The sequence below is a fragment of the Cetorhinus maximus genome, chromosome 20 (genome assembly GCF_964194155.1).
Source record: "Cetorhinus maximus chromosome 20, sCetMax3.hap1.1, whole genome shotgun sequence".
Taxonomy (NCBI): domain Eukaryota; kingdom Metazoa; phylum Chordata; class Chondrichthyes; order Lamniformes; family Cetorhinidae; genus Cetorhinus; species Cetorhinus maximus.
Genome location: NC_135898.1, coordinates 70,681,359 through 70,695,065, shown reverse-complemented (window position 1 = coordinate 70,695,065; position 13,707 = coordinate 70,681,359). Strand labels below are relative to the sequence as shown.

The 13,707-nt window shown below is 42.7% G+C and overlaps 1 protein-coding gene across 1 annotated transcript in view; it reads right to left on the bottom strand.

Annotated features, from left to right (window-relative positions):
- Window positions 1–238: 238 nt before the first annotated feature.
- tcerg1l (transcription elongation regulator 1 like) overlaps window positions 239–13,707 on the bottom strand; it is a 345,583-nt gene continuing 332,114 nt past the window's right edge. The window contains exon 9 of the mRNA XM_078565305.1: window positions 239–1,701. Within this exon, the coding sequence (XP_078421431.1) occupies window positions 1,545–1,701 (157 nt within the window). The 3' untranslated portion in view covers window positions 239–1,544. The remainder of the gene's footprint in view (window positions 1,702–13,707) is intronic.

Below are 13,707 nucleotides of genomic sequence, written 5' to 3'. Positions count from 1 at the left end.
ATATTATGTTATGTTTACATTTCTTTGATTAATTAATCTTTTCAGCCTTTTCTCCTGATTCAAAATTTAAATTCATGAAAGACTTTCTCAATGATGTCCTTCAAAAAATCTTTTCACTTATTAAAAATAATTGAATTATTATTAATAGTGTTGATGAACACAATGCACGGGTTATATGGTTACACTTAATAGAAAATTAAGTTCTTATGATAAAGAATATCTGAATAAGATTGTGAAATATTTATTAATGAAAATATTGTGGATTATGTACATACTTTCAAAGGAAATCACTGAACTTATTAAACCATAAATATAATGGAAATTGGTGTTACTTTTAATAAAATTAAAATAAGATTTTTCCTTTCAGATATTGCAAAAGCTACTCAGGTATTATCTGAAGGCATTACACTACAGATCTGTACTGTAAATGGGTTACCTTACCACAAGCACAGTTTAAAATCATGATATTGTAAAAAGCCAAATTTTAGAATGTACAGTCTCTTATAGATGGCTATCTTCTAATGCTTTAAACACCAAGCTAGCACTACTAATTAGGCACCCTGCCCTGCATGAGCAATAACTCACTAGAAGCAAAACAAATTTAATAAAGAGCACACATTAATGTAAATAGTTTGTTATAAAGTACGGTTTCCAACCTTAACATCACTATTTTCAGACACTGATAAAAATACAGAATACATAATTGAACTAAATTTGCCAAGTCATTTTCTTAAATACTGCAATTATAATTTTAACAGTGCAATTTAATAAGCTGGTACTTTGGGCAGAAATTATTCCAACTCCACTGTTACAGCGACTGGAATAATGCCCTGCTTTGTCTTGATATTCAGCAGCAATGTTACCTGTTGGTGAGTTTAATGTTCAGAACTGAATGCCTCAGAAATGCTTTTTAGAATTAGCTTTTTAAAATATGAAACACTAGTTAAAAACAATGGCCTTCAAATGATGCCATGTTATATTAGTGTCAAATGCTCAATGTGCTCATCATAATTTGCAATCTCTGCTATTTTAGTGTGGTAACAATTATGTGAATGTCTCTATTAAAATAGTGCAGAGAGCAATTTCAGACAGAAGTACCAATGCACTAACCTTGTACACTAGTTATCCACACTGTAATTTCAACGTCAGTAGGTTGAATTGTTAACAAATGAAATTCCCTTCCATCCTAAAAGAGGGTGTTTTGATTATCATGGAGATTATGCACTGTTACAGTGTACTGATTTTGAACAATTGATAGGTATTCACAGAAATTAAATGACATACTCTAAACTTTGCTTAAATGGCAAGAATGTGATAGTTGTGCTTTAAATAACAATAAAAAAATCACAAATCAACAACATAAATGTTTATGTTGTAGGTGTGTAAACAAGTATTACCTGCAACTGTAAATTCAAAATATTATCTGGAGTTGTAAATGCTTTTATGATGCAATTAGCCAAAGACCACACAGATAAGATTGTCTAAATTCCTTAGACATCGGTTCTGTCACAGTAGCTCAGTTAAAGTGAAGCTTTTAGGGTTCTTTATCTGATCTTCCTCAGTCGAATCCTGTTTTCTTTGTCCCTCTTTTTGAGAATATTTAAGAATTGATTGAAGAAATGCTCTTGATCTTTCCTCTTTTGCACCAATCTAAATCGATGATCTCTTCCATATTTTTCTGCAAACTCCTGGAACGTGGATCTTGACAAGAAAGACAAGAGACATAAGATAATAAGATAATGATCAGTTCATGCACCAGTCTGAACATGAAACACCAAATCCATGAATTTACTTTGAAAAGCAAATAAGAGTTGCTGTTGTAAAATGTTTTACATTTTTAAAGTTTTGTGGTTAAGAATTTGCTTCAGAGAATGTTACAAGCCAAAAGGACAGTATGAGACAGACTAGAGATGACAAACAATTTTGTCATCTATTCCAGTGAAGCAAATTATAATTCAACTTTATATCAGAGTGGCAGTGTGAATCTGTTTTTCTTGAGGTTGGGATTATTAAAAGCTCTGTATTTTAGCTTCATGATGTTTTATAAGAACAAGAATGGGGCTTATTCAATGTTCTATCATTTATCTTAAAATAAGCTCAGTGGATTGGTATAGTAACCATCCAACAGAGCTAATAGAAGATACAGTATTGCCATCATAGATATTTGAAATGTGATAATACAGTAGAAGGTAATACCAGTGTCGTTGTAAACTACAGCAACAAAACCTGGTACACAATGCACTGACAGGGGATGAAATATAAGTCTGTCACATGTAGCCAGATGAATTATGTTAGAATGGTACAAATCTGACAGAACAGATGGAAAACACTAAAAAACAAACATACCATCCCATAAAATGACAATAATGTGCTGCCACTCAAAAATGGTAAGTTGTGGACTGCTATAATATGAGTTTAATTTCAATAACTAGATAACCAACTCACATTTCTTGCCTATAAACTGCTGAGTCGTGTATTTGTATGAAAGTTTAAGGCATTTGAATCAAATTCCTCTCCTCTGTTGGAGGCAATAACCATAGAACCATAGAAAAGTTACAGCACAGAAGGAGGCCATTCAGCCCATCTTGTCCATGCCAGCCCAAGGACACCCAGGTGCCCTTTCTAATCCCACCTTCCTGCACCCAGCCCATAGCCCTGCAGCTTACAGCACTTAAGGTGCAGATCCAGGTACTTTTTAAAAGAGTTTAGAGTTTCTGCCTCTACCACCAACTTGGGCAGCGAATTCCAGACACCCACTACCCTCTATGTAAAAACGTTCTTCCTCATGTCCCCCCTACACCTTCTGCCACTTATCTTGAATCTATGTCCCCTGGTTCTAGAATTCTCCACCAAGGGAAACAATTTTATCCTGTCCACTCTATCTATTCCCCTCATAATTTTGTACACCTCAATAAAGTTACCTCTCAGCCTTCTTTGTTCTAAGGAAATTAACCCCAACCAATCTCTCCTTGTAGCTACACTTTTCTAACCCTGGCAACAATCTTGTAAACCTCCTCTGCACTCTTTCCAGAGCTATTACATCCTTCCTGTAATGTGGTGGCCAGAACTGCTCACAAAACTCCAGTTGTGGCCTCACCAGTGTTTTATACAATTCCAACATTATATCCTTACTTTTATATTCTATACTTCTGCCAATGAAGGAGAACATTCCATATGCCTTCTTTACAACGATGTCTACTTGAACTGCTGCCTTCAGGGACCTGTGTACTTGTACGCCAAGATCTCTCACTTCATCTACCCCTCTTAGTATATTCCCATTTATTGTGTAATCCCTGTAACTGTTTGACCTCCCTAAAGGTATGACCTCACACTCCTCTATGTTAAAATCCATCTGCCACTTTACCGCCCACTCCACCAACCCATCTATATCATTTTGGAGATCATGGCTATCCTCTACACTATCCACTACTCGGCCAATCTTTGTGTCATCTATAAATTTCCCAATTTTGCCCCCCCCCATATTCACGTCCAAATTGGTAATATATAACACAAACAGCAAGGGTCCCAACACCGAGCCCTGTGGAACACCACTTGAGACAACTTTCCATTCGCAAGGGCATCCATCAACATTACCCTTTGTTTCCTGTTACAAAGCCAACCTTTTATCCAGTTTGCCACATTACTCTGAATCCCATTGGCTTTTACTTTCCTGACCAATCTGCCACGTGGGACCTTGTCAAATGCCTTGCTAAAACCCATGTACACAACATCCACTGCACTACCTTCATCAACCCTTCTTGTCACTTCCTCAAAGAATTCAATCAAATTTGTGAGGCAAGACCTTCCTTTAACAAATCCACGCTGACCATCCCTGACTAGTCCACGCCTTTCCACATGACAGTTAATCCTATCTCTCAGGATTGATTCTACTAATTTGCTCACCACCGATGTAAGACTAACTGGTCTATAATTGTTTGGCATTTCTTTTGATCCCTTTTTAAACAATGGAATTACATTTGCATTTCTCCAGTCCTCCAGTACCTCCCTTGTATCTAGTGAAGATTGGAAAATCATCCTCGGATCATCTGCTATCTCCTCCCTGACTTCCTTCAGCAGCCTCAGAAACAATCCATCTGGCCCTGGCGACTTATCAACATTCAAGGATTTCAACCCTTCGAGTACTTCCTCTCTCTTTATGACTATCCTGTCCAATATCTCGCAGTGTTCCTCCTGGACTACTATATCTACATCCTCCCTTTCCTTTGTAAACATGGAGACAAAATATTCATTCAAAACCCTTCCCACAGCCTCTGCATCTACACACAAGTTTCCATCTTCATCTCTGATAGGTCCCACTTTTTCCTTAACTAACCTTTTAGCATTAATGTATTGGTAAAACATCTTTGGGTTATCTTTATCTTTACTTGCTAATCTTTTTTCATGCCCTCTCTTTGATTTCCTCATTTCCATTATTACTTCATCCCTGCACTTCCAAATTTGTCTAGGCTATCTGCAGTGCTTAGTTCTTTGTGCCTATCGTACGCTTTCTTTTTCTGTTTGATCTTCCCCTGTATTCCTCTAGACAACCAGGGTGGGTTTAGATTTGGCAGTACCACTCTTATTTTTGTAGGGGACATGTCTACTTTGTACAATTAGGATCTCGCTTTTTAGTGCTTCCCACTGGTTTTCCACTGCTTTATCCTCCAGCAGTGCTGTCCAGTCCACCTCAGCCAAGTCCCTTCTCATTTCTGCAAAATTTGCCTTCCCCCAGTTCAAGACTTTTACTCCTGCCTTATCTCTGTCCTTTAAAATAAATGGATATACAACTCTATTGAGCTTAATTTAATACAAGTGTAATATGTGTTTGTACCAGAACATTGGTCATTGTAATTTCCAGGCAATATTTGTTTTTATTTAATGTTACTTAAATATTTTGCTGATGAGAAGACATTCCGGGAAAGGAAGGTTCAATGTAGAAATGAAAGCAAAATGATATTTCATGAGGAGAGATTGAGCAGTTTAGGCCTATACTCCCTCGAGTTTAGAAGGATGAGAGGAGATCTAATTGAGGTACATAAGGTGCTAAAGGGGATAGACAAAGTAGACATGGAGTGGATGTTTCCCCTTCTGGGGCATTCTAGAATGAGAGGCCATAGTTTTAGGCTAAGGGGTGGTAGATTTAAATCAGAGATGAGGAGTTACTTTTCTCAAAGGGTCGTGAACCTGTGGAATTCACTACCTCAGAGTGCAGTGGATGCTGAATAAATTTAAGGAGGAGATAGACAGATTTTTAATTAGTAACGGGTTGAAAGGTTATGGGGAGAGAGCGGGAAATTGGAGTTGAGGCCGAAATGAGATCAGCCATGATCATAATGCAGGCTCGAGGGGCTGAATTGCCTACTCTTGCTCCTAGTTCTTATGTTCTTATGTTCCATTTGGAAATGAGTATCTACTGAAAAATGAGAAGAGAAAGCTGATCCTGATGAAAAAGGAAAGACAAATTATTGAACACCACTATTATTCTGGACCCAGCCACATGAGGAGGCCTCAACTAACAGGAGGGGAGACCACAGGCCTGGATAAAAAAGAATATCAAGAAAAGTGATGTAAGGCCTAAAAAAATTGAAAAGCACCTAGGAAACATAACATCAACTGCAAAATGTTAAAAGATGGATCTAAGAGAATAGTAGGATGGCTTGTGAAAATCTTTAAACTAATGTGGGAGGAGGAAGTGACAAGAATGGACAAAAGTCATGATAGTACTAATTGATAAGAAGAAGGAAAGTATAGATTCCAGCAACTAACAGGGCCTTCAATTATGGTTGATTATTTCTGAATTTGATCAAACCAATAACAATCACTAAAGAAAGGGAAAGAAGGCAGGATCTTGAGCTGACCAGTTTAAACTTTATCAAACTTTCATCAGACAGATCATTGAAAAGATCAAGCACTCCGGCCTTCATAAGGCCTGGCCAAAATATCAGTTTGGAAAGAAGGCATTGAACGCTATATTACATTGAAAACCATATAGAGGGGAAATTTAAACCACTCCACTGGCCCACATTTTAACTATTCACTGCAGCTAGGTTGCGGAGGCGTGTCCATCTATAAACTAGAGCTCACCAAAACTCCAGGGCCTGAATCTTCTGGTCCACGTGCGGGGGCGGGCCCCGCTCGCCGACACATAAAATGACGCACGGTGATGTCGGGCGTGTGTCCCAACTTCGCCGTGCGTCATTCCGATCTTCAGTTCGGCGGGTGCGCACCAGAGTCGGCTGCGCGCCCACCAAACTGTCAAAGGCCTATTAAGGCCATTAATAATTTAATTAAGTTGGTTGTCTGGGCTGCCCGTGCAACCTTAAGGTTGACGGGCAGGCGAAGAGCCCAGGCGGCCTTCGCATTTATCATGAAACATCATCCACGGGCGGGATGAGGTTTCATGAAGGCTATATAAATTGAATAAAATTTTTTATTAAAATTCATTGACTTGTCTCAGCTCATGTGAAACTGTCACAAGAGAGCACATGTCTGAATATTTTTTTTTTCTTTATTTCAATTCACAATAATCAAACTAATCTGAAAAAGCGCAGGCCCTGACTCTCCCTCCTCTCCATGCCCGCACAGGGAGGGCTCAGCGCTTCCGGGTGCGTGTCATGCTAGGTGGGCTTAATTGGCCTGCCCACGTAAAATGGTGGTGCGCAGCTGATCGCGGGCGGCGATTAGCTGCACTCTCGCTTGCGCCCGCCCACGCCCGCTCAGCCTCACCGACGGGGAGAAAATTCTCCCCCAAAAATATATGAACTTGCGCCAAATCTTTTTCATCCAAGATCCCTGTGCTTCCTGACCTACATTGGCTTCCAGTCCACCAATGACGCAAATTTAAAATTTTCATCCTTGTGTTCAAATCCCTCCATGGCCTCTTCCCTCCCTAACTCTCTAATCTCTTTCAGCCTTAAAAACCTCTTAAAACTCCGCATTCCTCCAATTCTAGTCTTTTGTGCATCTCTTTGCCTCACTAATGGCGGGCAGGTATCAGCTGTCTAGGCCCTCTCTGGAACTTGCTCCTAAACCTCTCTCCTCTTTTCACCATAAGCCCTACCTTTTTGTCCAAGCTTTTGATCATCTGTTCTAATGTCTCCTTCTTAAACTTGGGGCAACATTTTCCCCCCGTCGGGGGGGATGTGCGGGAGCGGGCAGGCGGGTTCCTGATCGGCGTTCCCGGTCGGGGGCGCGCCGCCACAGCGGGGGGGGGGGGATTTCCTTGAGGCGGGAGTGCGCTCTTTCACGCATGCGCGCGAAAGAACACACAGATCTCCCTGAAGCAAAGTGCTGCCACATGGAGATCGGCTCAAATGTAAAAAGCAGTTTAAACAATAGAAAAAATTTCACTGCAGTGTCCCCACATGTGACACTGTTGCATGAGTTGGGACATTTCCATAACTTTTATTTTAAAATAATCTGAAATTTTTAAATCCCTCATGAAACCTCATCCTGCCCGTGGATTTCATGGTTTCATGTTTTTTCAGAAGCCCGCCAACCTTAAGGTTGGATGGGCCGGTCCATTAATGATTTCAATTTTACAAGTGGAAAAGGTGTGCCCCTATGGGCCCAACAAGGAAAGTTGCAGTCTCCCCTGTCCTGAGCCTCTGTTTCACCCCTTTCCTTCCTTCGAAAATGCCCAGAAACCCCCCTCTCCATGATGTAGCTGCTTTGCTGCTGGCCTACAGTTTTTGTCTGCCTGAACTTCCACTCCTGCTCACTGGCCATAAGGCACCCCAGGCTTCAAATTTAGGCCTCTGTCTGCATTTTGCATCTCCACCCCATCCCTCTTCCAAACCTCCAAACCGCTCCGTCCCCTCCCCCAAACGCCATGTAAAACCCAATGGGGGTTAATATCTACTCCAAGGATTTTGAAGGAACTGAAAAAAAGGTAGATTTAGTTATGAAACATATGAAACAAAAATAAGTAGGATGTTCAACTTTAAGCCAGAAATCAATAGTGATAGTATGTAATAGTAATAGTAACGTGTTATGTCCCTAACCAGGCTGAACAACTTCATGGCCAACATGATGATAAATGTGACAGAAAACATGGACTGAAGGCGTGAAAAGAATAAGTGCAATATCTAGAAATCACAGATGATATGGTGGTCCTCTCACATGAGATGGACGTCCTATAACAACGGGTGAGGTGCTGGAGGTGTCTGGGTTTACCATAAGTAAGAGAAAGTGAACTGATGACCATCTCAAAAGAAATGATTAACTATCTAATAAGACCCAAGAGAGCAGAGGGGATAAAAGGAACAATCAGAGAGAGAGAGCATAGTGAGAGCAGAGTGGGTAAAAGGAGCAGAGCAGTGAGAACCATGGGGTTAAGGGAACAGCAGGGTGAGAGGGAGAGCACAGTGAGAATGGTGGGAATAAAAAGGACAGCTGAAACTGTAAAAAATATTGAAGGGGTAATGGCATAGGACAGCAGATAGGTGATACATACATACGAATTAGGTGGAGTAGGCCACTCGGCCCCTCAAGCCTGCTCCGCCATTCAATAAGATTGGGCCGATCTGATTTTAACCTTAACTTCACATTCCTGCCTACCTACCCTGATAACCTTTCACCCCCATGTTTATCAAGAATCTATCTACCTCTGCCTTTAAGATATTCAAGGACTCTGTCTCAACCACCTTTTGAGAGAGAGAATTCAAAACTCTCACAATCCTCTGAGAGAAATTTTTTTCCTCATCTCTTGGTGAGCCCTTATTTTGAAACAGTAACCCCGAGTTCCAGGTTCTTCCACAAGAAGAGACATCCTTTCCACATCTACCCTGTCAAGTCTCCTCAGGATCTTAAAAGTTTCAATCAAGTCACCTCGTACTCTTCTAAAACTCCAGCGATACAAGTCTAACCTGTCCAACTTTTCCTCATTAGACAACCCGCCTATTCCAGGTTATAATGTAGTAAACATTCTCTGAACTGCTTTTATTGCATTTATATCTTTCCTTAAATAAGGAGACCAATACTGTACACAGTACTCCAGATGTGGTCTCACTAATGCCCTGTATAACTGAAGCATAACCTCCCTACTCTTGTATTCAATTCCCCTTGCAATAAACAATAACATTTTCTTTGCTTTGCTCATTTCTTGCTGCACCTGCTTACTAACCTTTTACAATTCATGCACTAGGACACCCAGATCCCTCCGCACCTCTGCAATCTCTCACTGTTTAGATAATATGCCTCTTTTTTATTCATCTTGCCAAAATGGACAACCTCAAATTTTCCCACATTATTCTCCATTTGCCAGATCTTTGCCCACTCACCTAACCTATGTCCTTTTGTAACCTCCTTATGTCCTCTTCATAACTTGCTTTCCTAGTTATCTTTGCATCATCAGCAAATTTAGCAACCATAGCATCGGTCCGGTCATCTAAAAGGTTGAGGTCCCAGCACTGATCCCTGTGGCTTGTGATTGGCTACTGAGTCATGTTTTGCTCTTTAATCTGGGCAGTGGTTTAAATTAAGAGCTAGGGAACACTATTACTTTATTAAATCAATAACTTACATAGGATTACATAAGATATATTGCACAGAAACAGGCCATTCAGCTCAACCAGTCCAGGCTGGCATTTAAGCTCCACTCATGCCTCCTCCCATCTTCCCTTATCTAAATGCATCATTGTGTCCCCGCATTCCCTTCTCCCTCATACGCTTGTCTAACTTCTCCTCAAATGCATCTATACTATTCACTTCAACCACTCCCTGTGGCTGTGAGTTCCACATTCTCACCACTCTCTGGGTGAAGAAGTTTCTTCCGAATTCCTCACTGGATTTCTTGGTGACTATTTTGCATTGGTGTCCTCTAGTTATGCTCTTGCCCACAAGAGGAAATATTATATTTGTATGCACTCACTCAAAACCTTTAATAATTTTAAAACCTCTATCAGATCACCCCTCAAGCCTTCTTTATTCGGGAGAAAAAAGACCCAGACTGTCAACCCTTTCCTGATATGAATACCCATGCATTACTGGTATCATCCTTGTAAATCTTCTCTATACACTCTCCAGTACCTCTATAACCTTTCTATAATATGGTGACCAAAATTTCACACAGTATGCATGAAGTTCTGGTCACAGTAAACGCCTGCAACTCAAGCAAACTTGACTCAGAGTTGTTGAGCTGGAGTTCAAGATAGTAAGATGCAGAGGTAGGGGAAGAGTTATCTGGATACTTTGCTCCAGGCGGCAGTTACACCTTATAATTTAGGAAGCTGTTTAGATTGGGTCAGTTGAAGGTGTGACCCAGGGACCCAGCAGGCAGTGATGGAGCAGCCTCAGCCTTTGACCTCAACCAACAAGTATGAGGTACTTGCTAATAGGTATGGATGAGAACAAGGACTGCAGGGAGGATGGGTAATTTGACCACAGCACCGTAGTCCAGGAGGCCAGCCAAATGGTGGAAGTAAGAAGGAATGTGGTAATGATAGTGAACAGTATAGTCAGGGGAATAGATACTGCTCTCTGCAATCATGACCAGGGCCATAATTTTGCATCCCGCGGGCGGGCGCGCACCCAACCCGAAAGGATGTGAAATAGTGCGAGAGATGTCGGGCAAGCATCCCGACGACATCGCGCACTGGCGTGATATTTCGCTCGGCGGGCGCGTGTGGCAGTCGGAAGTGCGCCTGCCGACAGTTAAGCCCACTAACGATGCAATCAACAGCGATTTTACGTGGCCCGTCCAGATTTACAGTTGGTGGATGGGCCATTCTCCCAGGCGGCATTCACATTTTTGCTCAAACCTCAATTCAGGGCGGGATGAAATCTCCATGGGGAGATGAGATAAAAGGAGATATCTGGGGGACTGGATTTTATTATGAGGTGTGCTTTCAGGTGCTTGATTGTGCTGCATGGATATATTTTGCAGCATTTTTGTCATTTCCTTTATTCTGTGGACGTTAGCAGCTCCCTGGGGCAGCTGTCTGCCTTCTGGGAACTCACGAGAAGTGCTCACCTGCACCCTCGGTTACGTTGGTGCCCACCTCTTCCCACCCTCACCCCAGAAGGGCTGAGCATTTCTCAGCACCTGTTTCACGCTGGCAGTTTTAAAAAAATTCATTCACGGGATGTGGGCTTCGCTGGCTGGGCCAGCATTTATTGCCCATCCCTAGTTCCCTTTGAGAAGGGGGTGGCAAGCTGCCGTCTTGAACCACTGCAGTCCGATGTGTGGTGTAGGTACACCCACAGTGCTATTAGGAAGGGAGTTCCCGGATTTTGACCCAATGACAGTGAAGGAATGGCAATATATTTCCAAGTCAGGATGGTGAGTGACTTCCTGCAGAATTCCTGCAGTGCATCTTCTGAATGGCACATACTGCTGCTACTGACCATCGGTGGTGGAGGTAGTGAATGTTTGTGGATGTGGTGCCAATCAAGCCAGCTGCTTTGTCCTGGATGGTGTCAAGCTTCTTGAGTGTTGTGGGAGCTGCACTCATCCAGGTAAGTGGGGAGTAATCTATCACATTTCTGACTTATGCTTTGTAGGTGGGGACAGGCTTTGGGGAGTCAAGAGGTGGGTTGCTCGTCACATGATTCCTAGCCTCTGACCTGCTCTTGTAGTCACAGTATTTATATGGCTAGTCCAGTTCAGTTTCTGGTCAATGGTAACCCCGAGGATGTTGATAGTGAGGGATTCATTGATGGTAATGTCATTGAACATCAAGGGGTGATGGCTGGATTCTCTCTTGTTGGAGATGATGATTGCCTGACACTTGTGTGGCGCAAATGTTACTTGCCACTTGTCAGCCCAAGCCTGGACATTGTCCAGGTCCTTCTGCATTTGGACATGGACTGCTTCAGTATCTGAGGAATCACGAATGGTGTTGAACATTGTGCAATCATCAGGGAACATCCCCACTTCTAACCTTATGATGGAAGGAAGGTCATTGATGAAGCAGCTGAAGATGATTGGGCCAAGGACACTACCCTGAGGAACTTCGGCAGTTACATCCTTGAGCTCAGGTTACTGACCTCCAACAACCACAACCATCTTCCTTTGTGCTAGGTATGACTCCAACCAGAGGAGAGTTTTCCCCCTGATTCCCATTGACTCCAGTTTTGCTAGGGCTCCTTGATGCCACACGCTTTCAAAGGTGGCCTTGATGTTAAGGACAGTCACTCTCACCTCACCTCAGGAATTCAGCTCTTTTGTCCACGTTTGAACTGAGGCTGCAATGAGGTCAGGAGCTGAGTGTCTCTGGTGGAACACAAACTGGGTGTCAGTAAGCAGGTTATTGCTAAGCAAGTGCCGTTTGATAGTATTGCTGATAACCCCTTCCATTACTTTACTGATGATCGAGAGTAGACTGATGGGGCGGTAATTGGCTGGGTTGGATTTGACCTGCTTTTTGTGTACAAGACATACCTGGGAAATTTTCCACATAGCTGGCTAGATGCCAGTGTTGTAGCTGTACTGGAACAGCTTGGCTAGAGGCGCGGCAAGTTCTGGAGCACAAATAGTTATGATGACGAGTCATCCGGACTCGAAATGTTAACTGTATTCCTCTCCACAGATGCTGTCAGACCTGCTGAGTTTTTCCAGCTATTTTTGTTTTTGTTTCAGATTTCCAGCATCCGTAGTATTTTGCTTTTATCTTCAGTACTATTGCTGGAATATTGTCAGGCCCCATATCCTTTACAGCATCCAGTGCCTTCAGCTGTTTCTTGACATCACGTGGAGTGAATTGAATTGGCTGAAGACTGGCATCTGTGATGCTGGGGACCCCGGAGGAGGCCAAGATGGATCATCCACTCGGCACTTCTGGCTGAAGATTGTAGTAAATACTTCAGCCTTATCATTTGCACTGATATGCTGGGCTCCTCCACCATTGAGGATGAGGATGTTTGTGGAGCCTCCTCCTCCAGTCAGCTGTTTAACTGTCCACCACCATTCACAACTGGATGTGGCAGGACTGCAGAGCTTAGATCTGATCCATTGGTTGTGGGATCGCTTATCTCTTAGATCACTTGCTGCTTATGCTGTTTGGCATACAAGTAGTCCTGTGTTATAGCTTCACCAGGTTGACACCACAATTTTAGGTATGCCTGGTGCTGCCCCTGGCATGCCCTCCTGCACTCTTCATTGAACCAGGGTTGATCCCCTGGCTTGATGGTAATGGTAGAGTGGGGGACATGCCAGGCCATGGGGTTACAGATTGTGTTCGAGTACAATTCTGCTGCTGATGGCCCATTGCTCCTCATAGATGCCCAGTCTTGAGTTGCTAGATCTGTTCACAATCTATCCCATTTTGCACAGTGATAGTGCCACACAACACGATGAAGGGTATCCTCAATGTGAAGGTGGAACCTCGACTCCACAATGACTGTGTGGTGCTCGCTCTTTACAGATACTGTCATGGACAGATGCATCTGAGGCAGGCAGGTTGGTGAGGATGAGGTCAAGTATGTTTTTTCCTCTTGTTGGTTCCCTCACCACCTGCCGCAGACCCAGTCTAGCAGTGATGTCATTCAGGACTCGGGCAGCTCAATCAGTAGAGGTGCTACCAAGCCACTCTTGGCGATGGACATTGAAGTCCCCCACCCAGAGTACTTTCTGTGCCCTTGCCACCCTTAGTGCTTCCTCCAAGTGCTGTTCAACATGGAGGAGCACTGATTCATCAGCTGATGGAGGGCGGTATGTGGTAATCAGCAGGAGGTTTCCTTGCCCATGTTTGAACTGATGCCATGAGA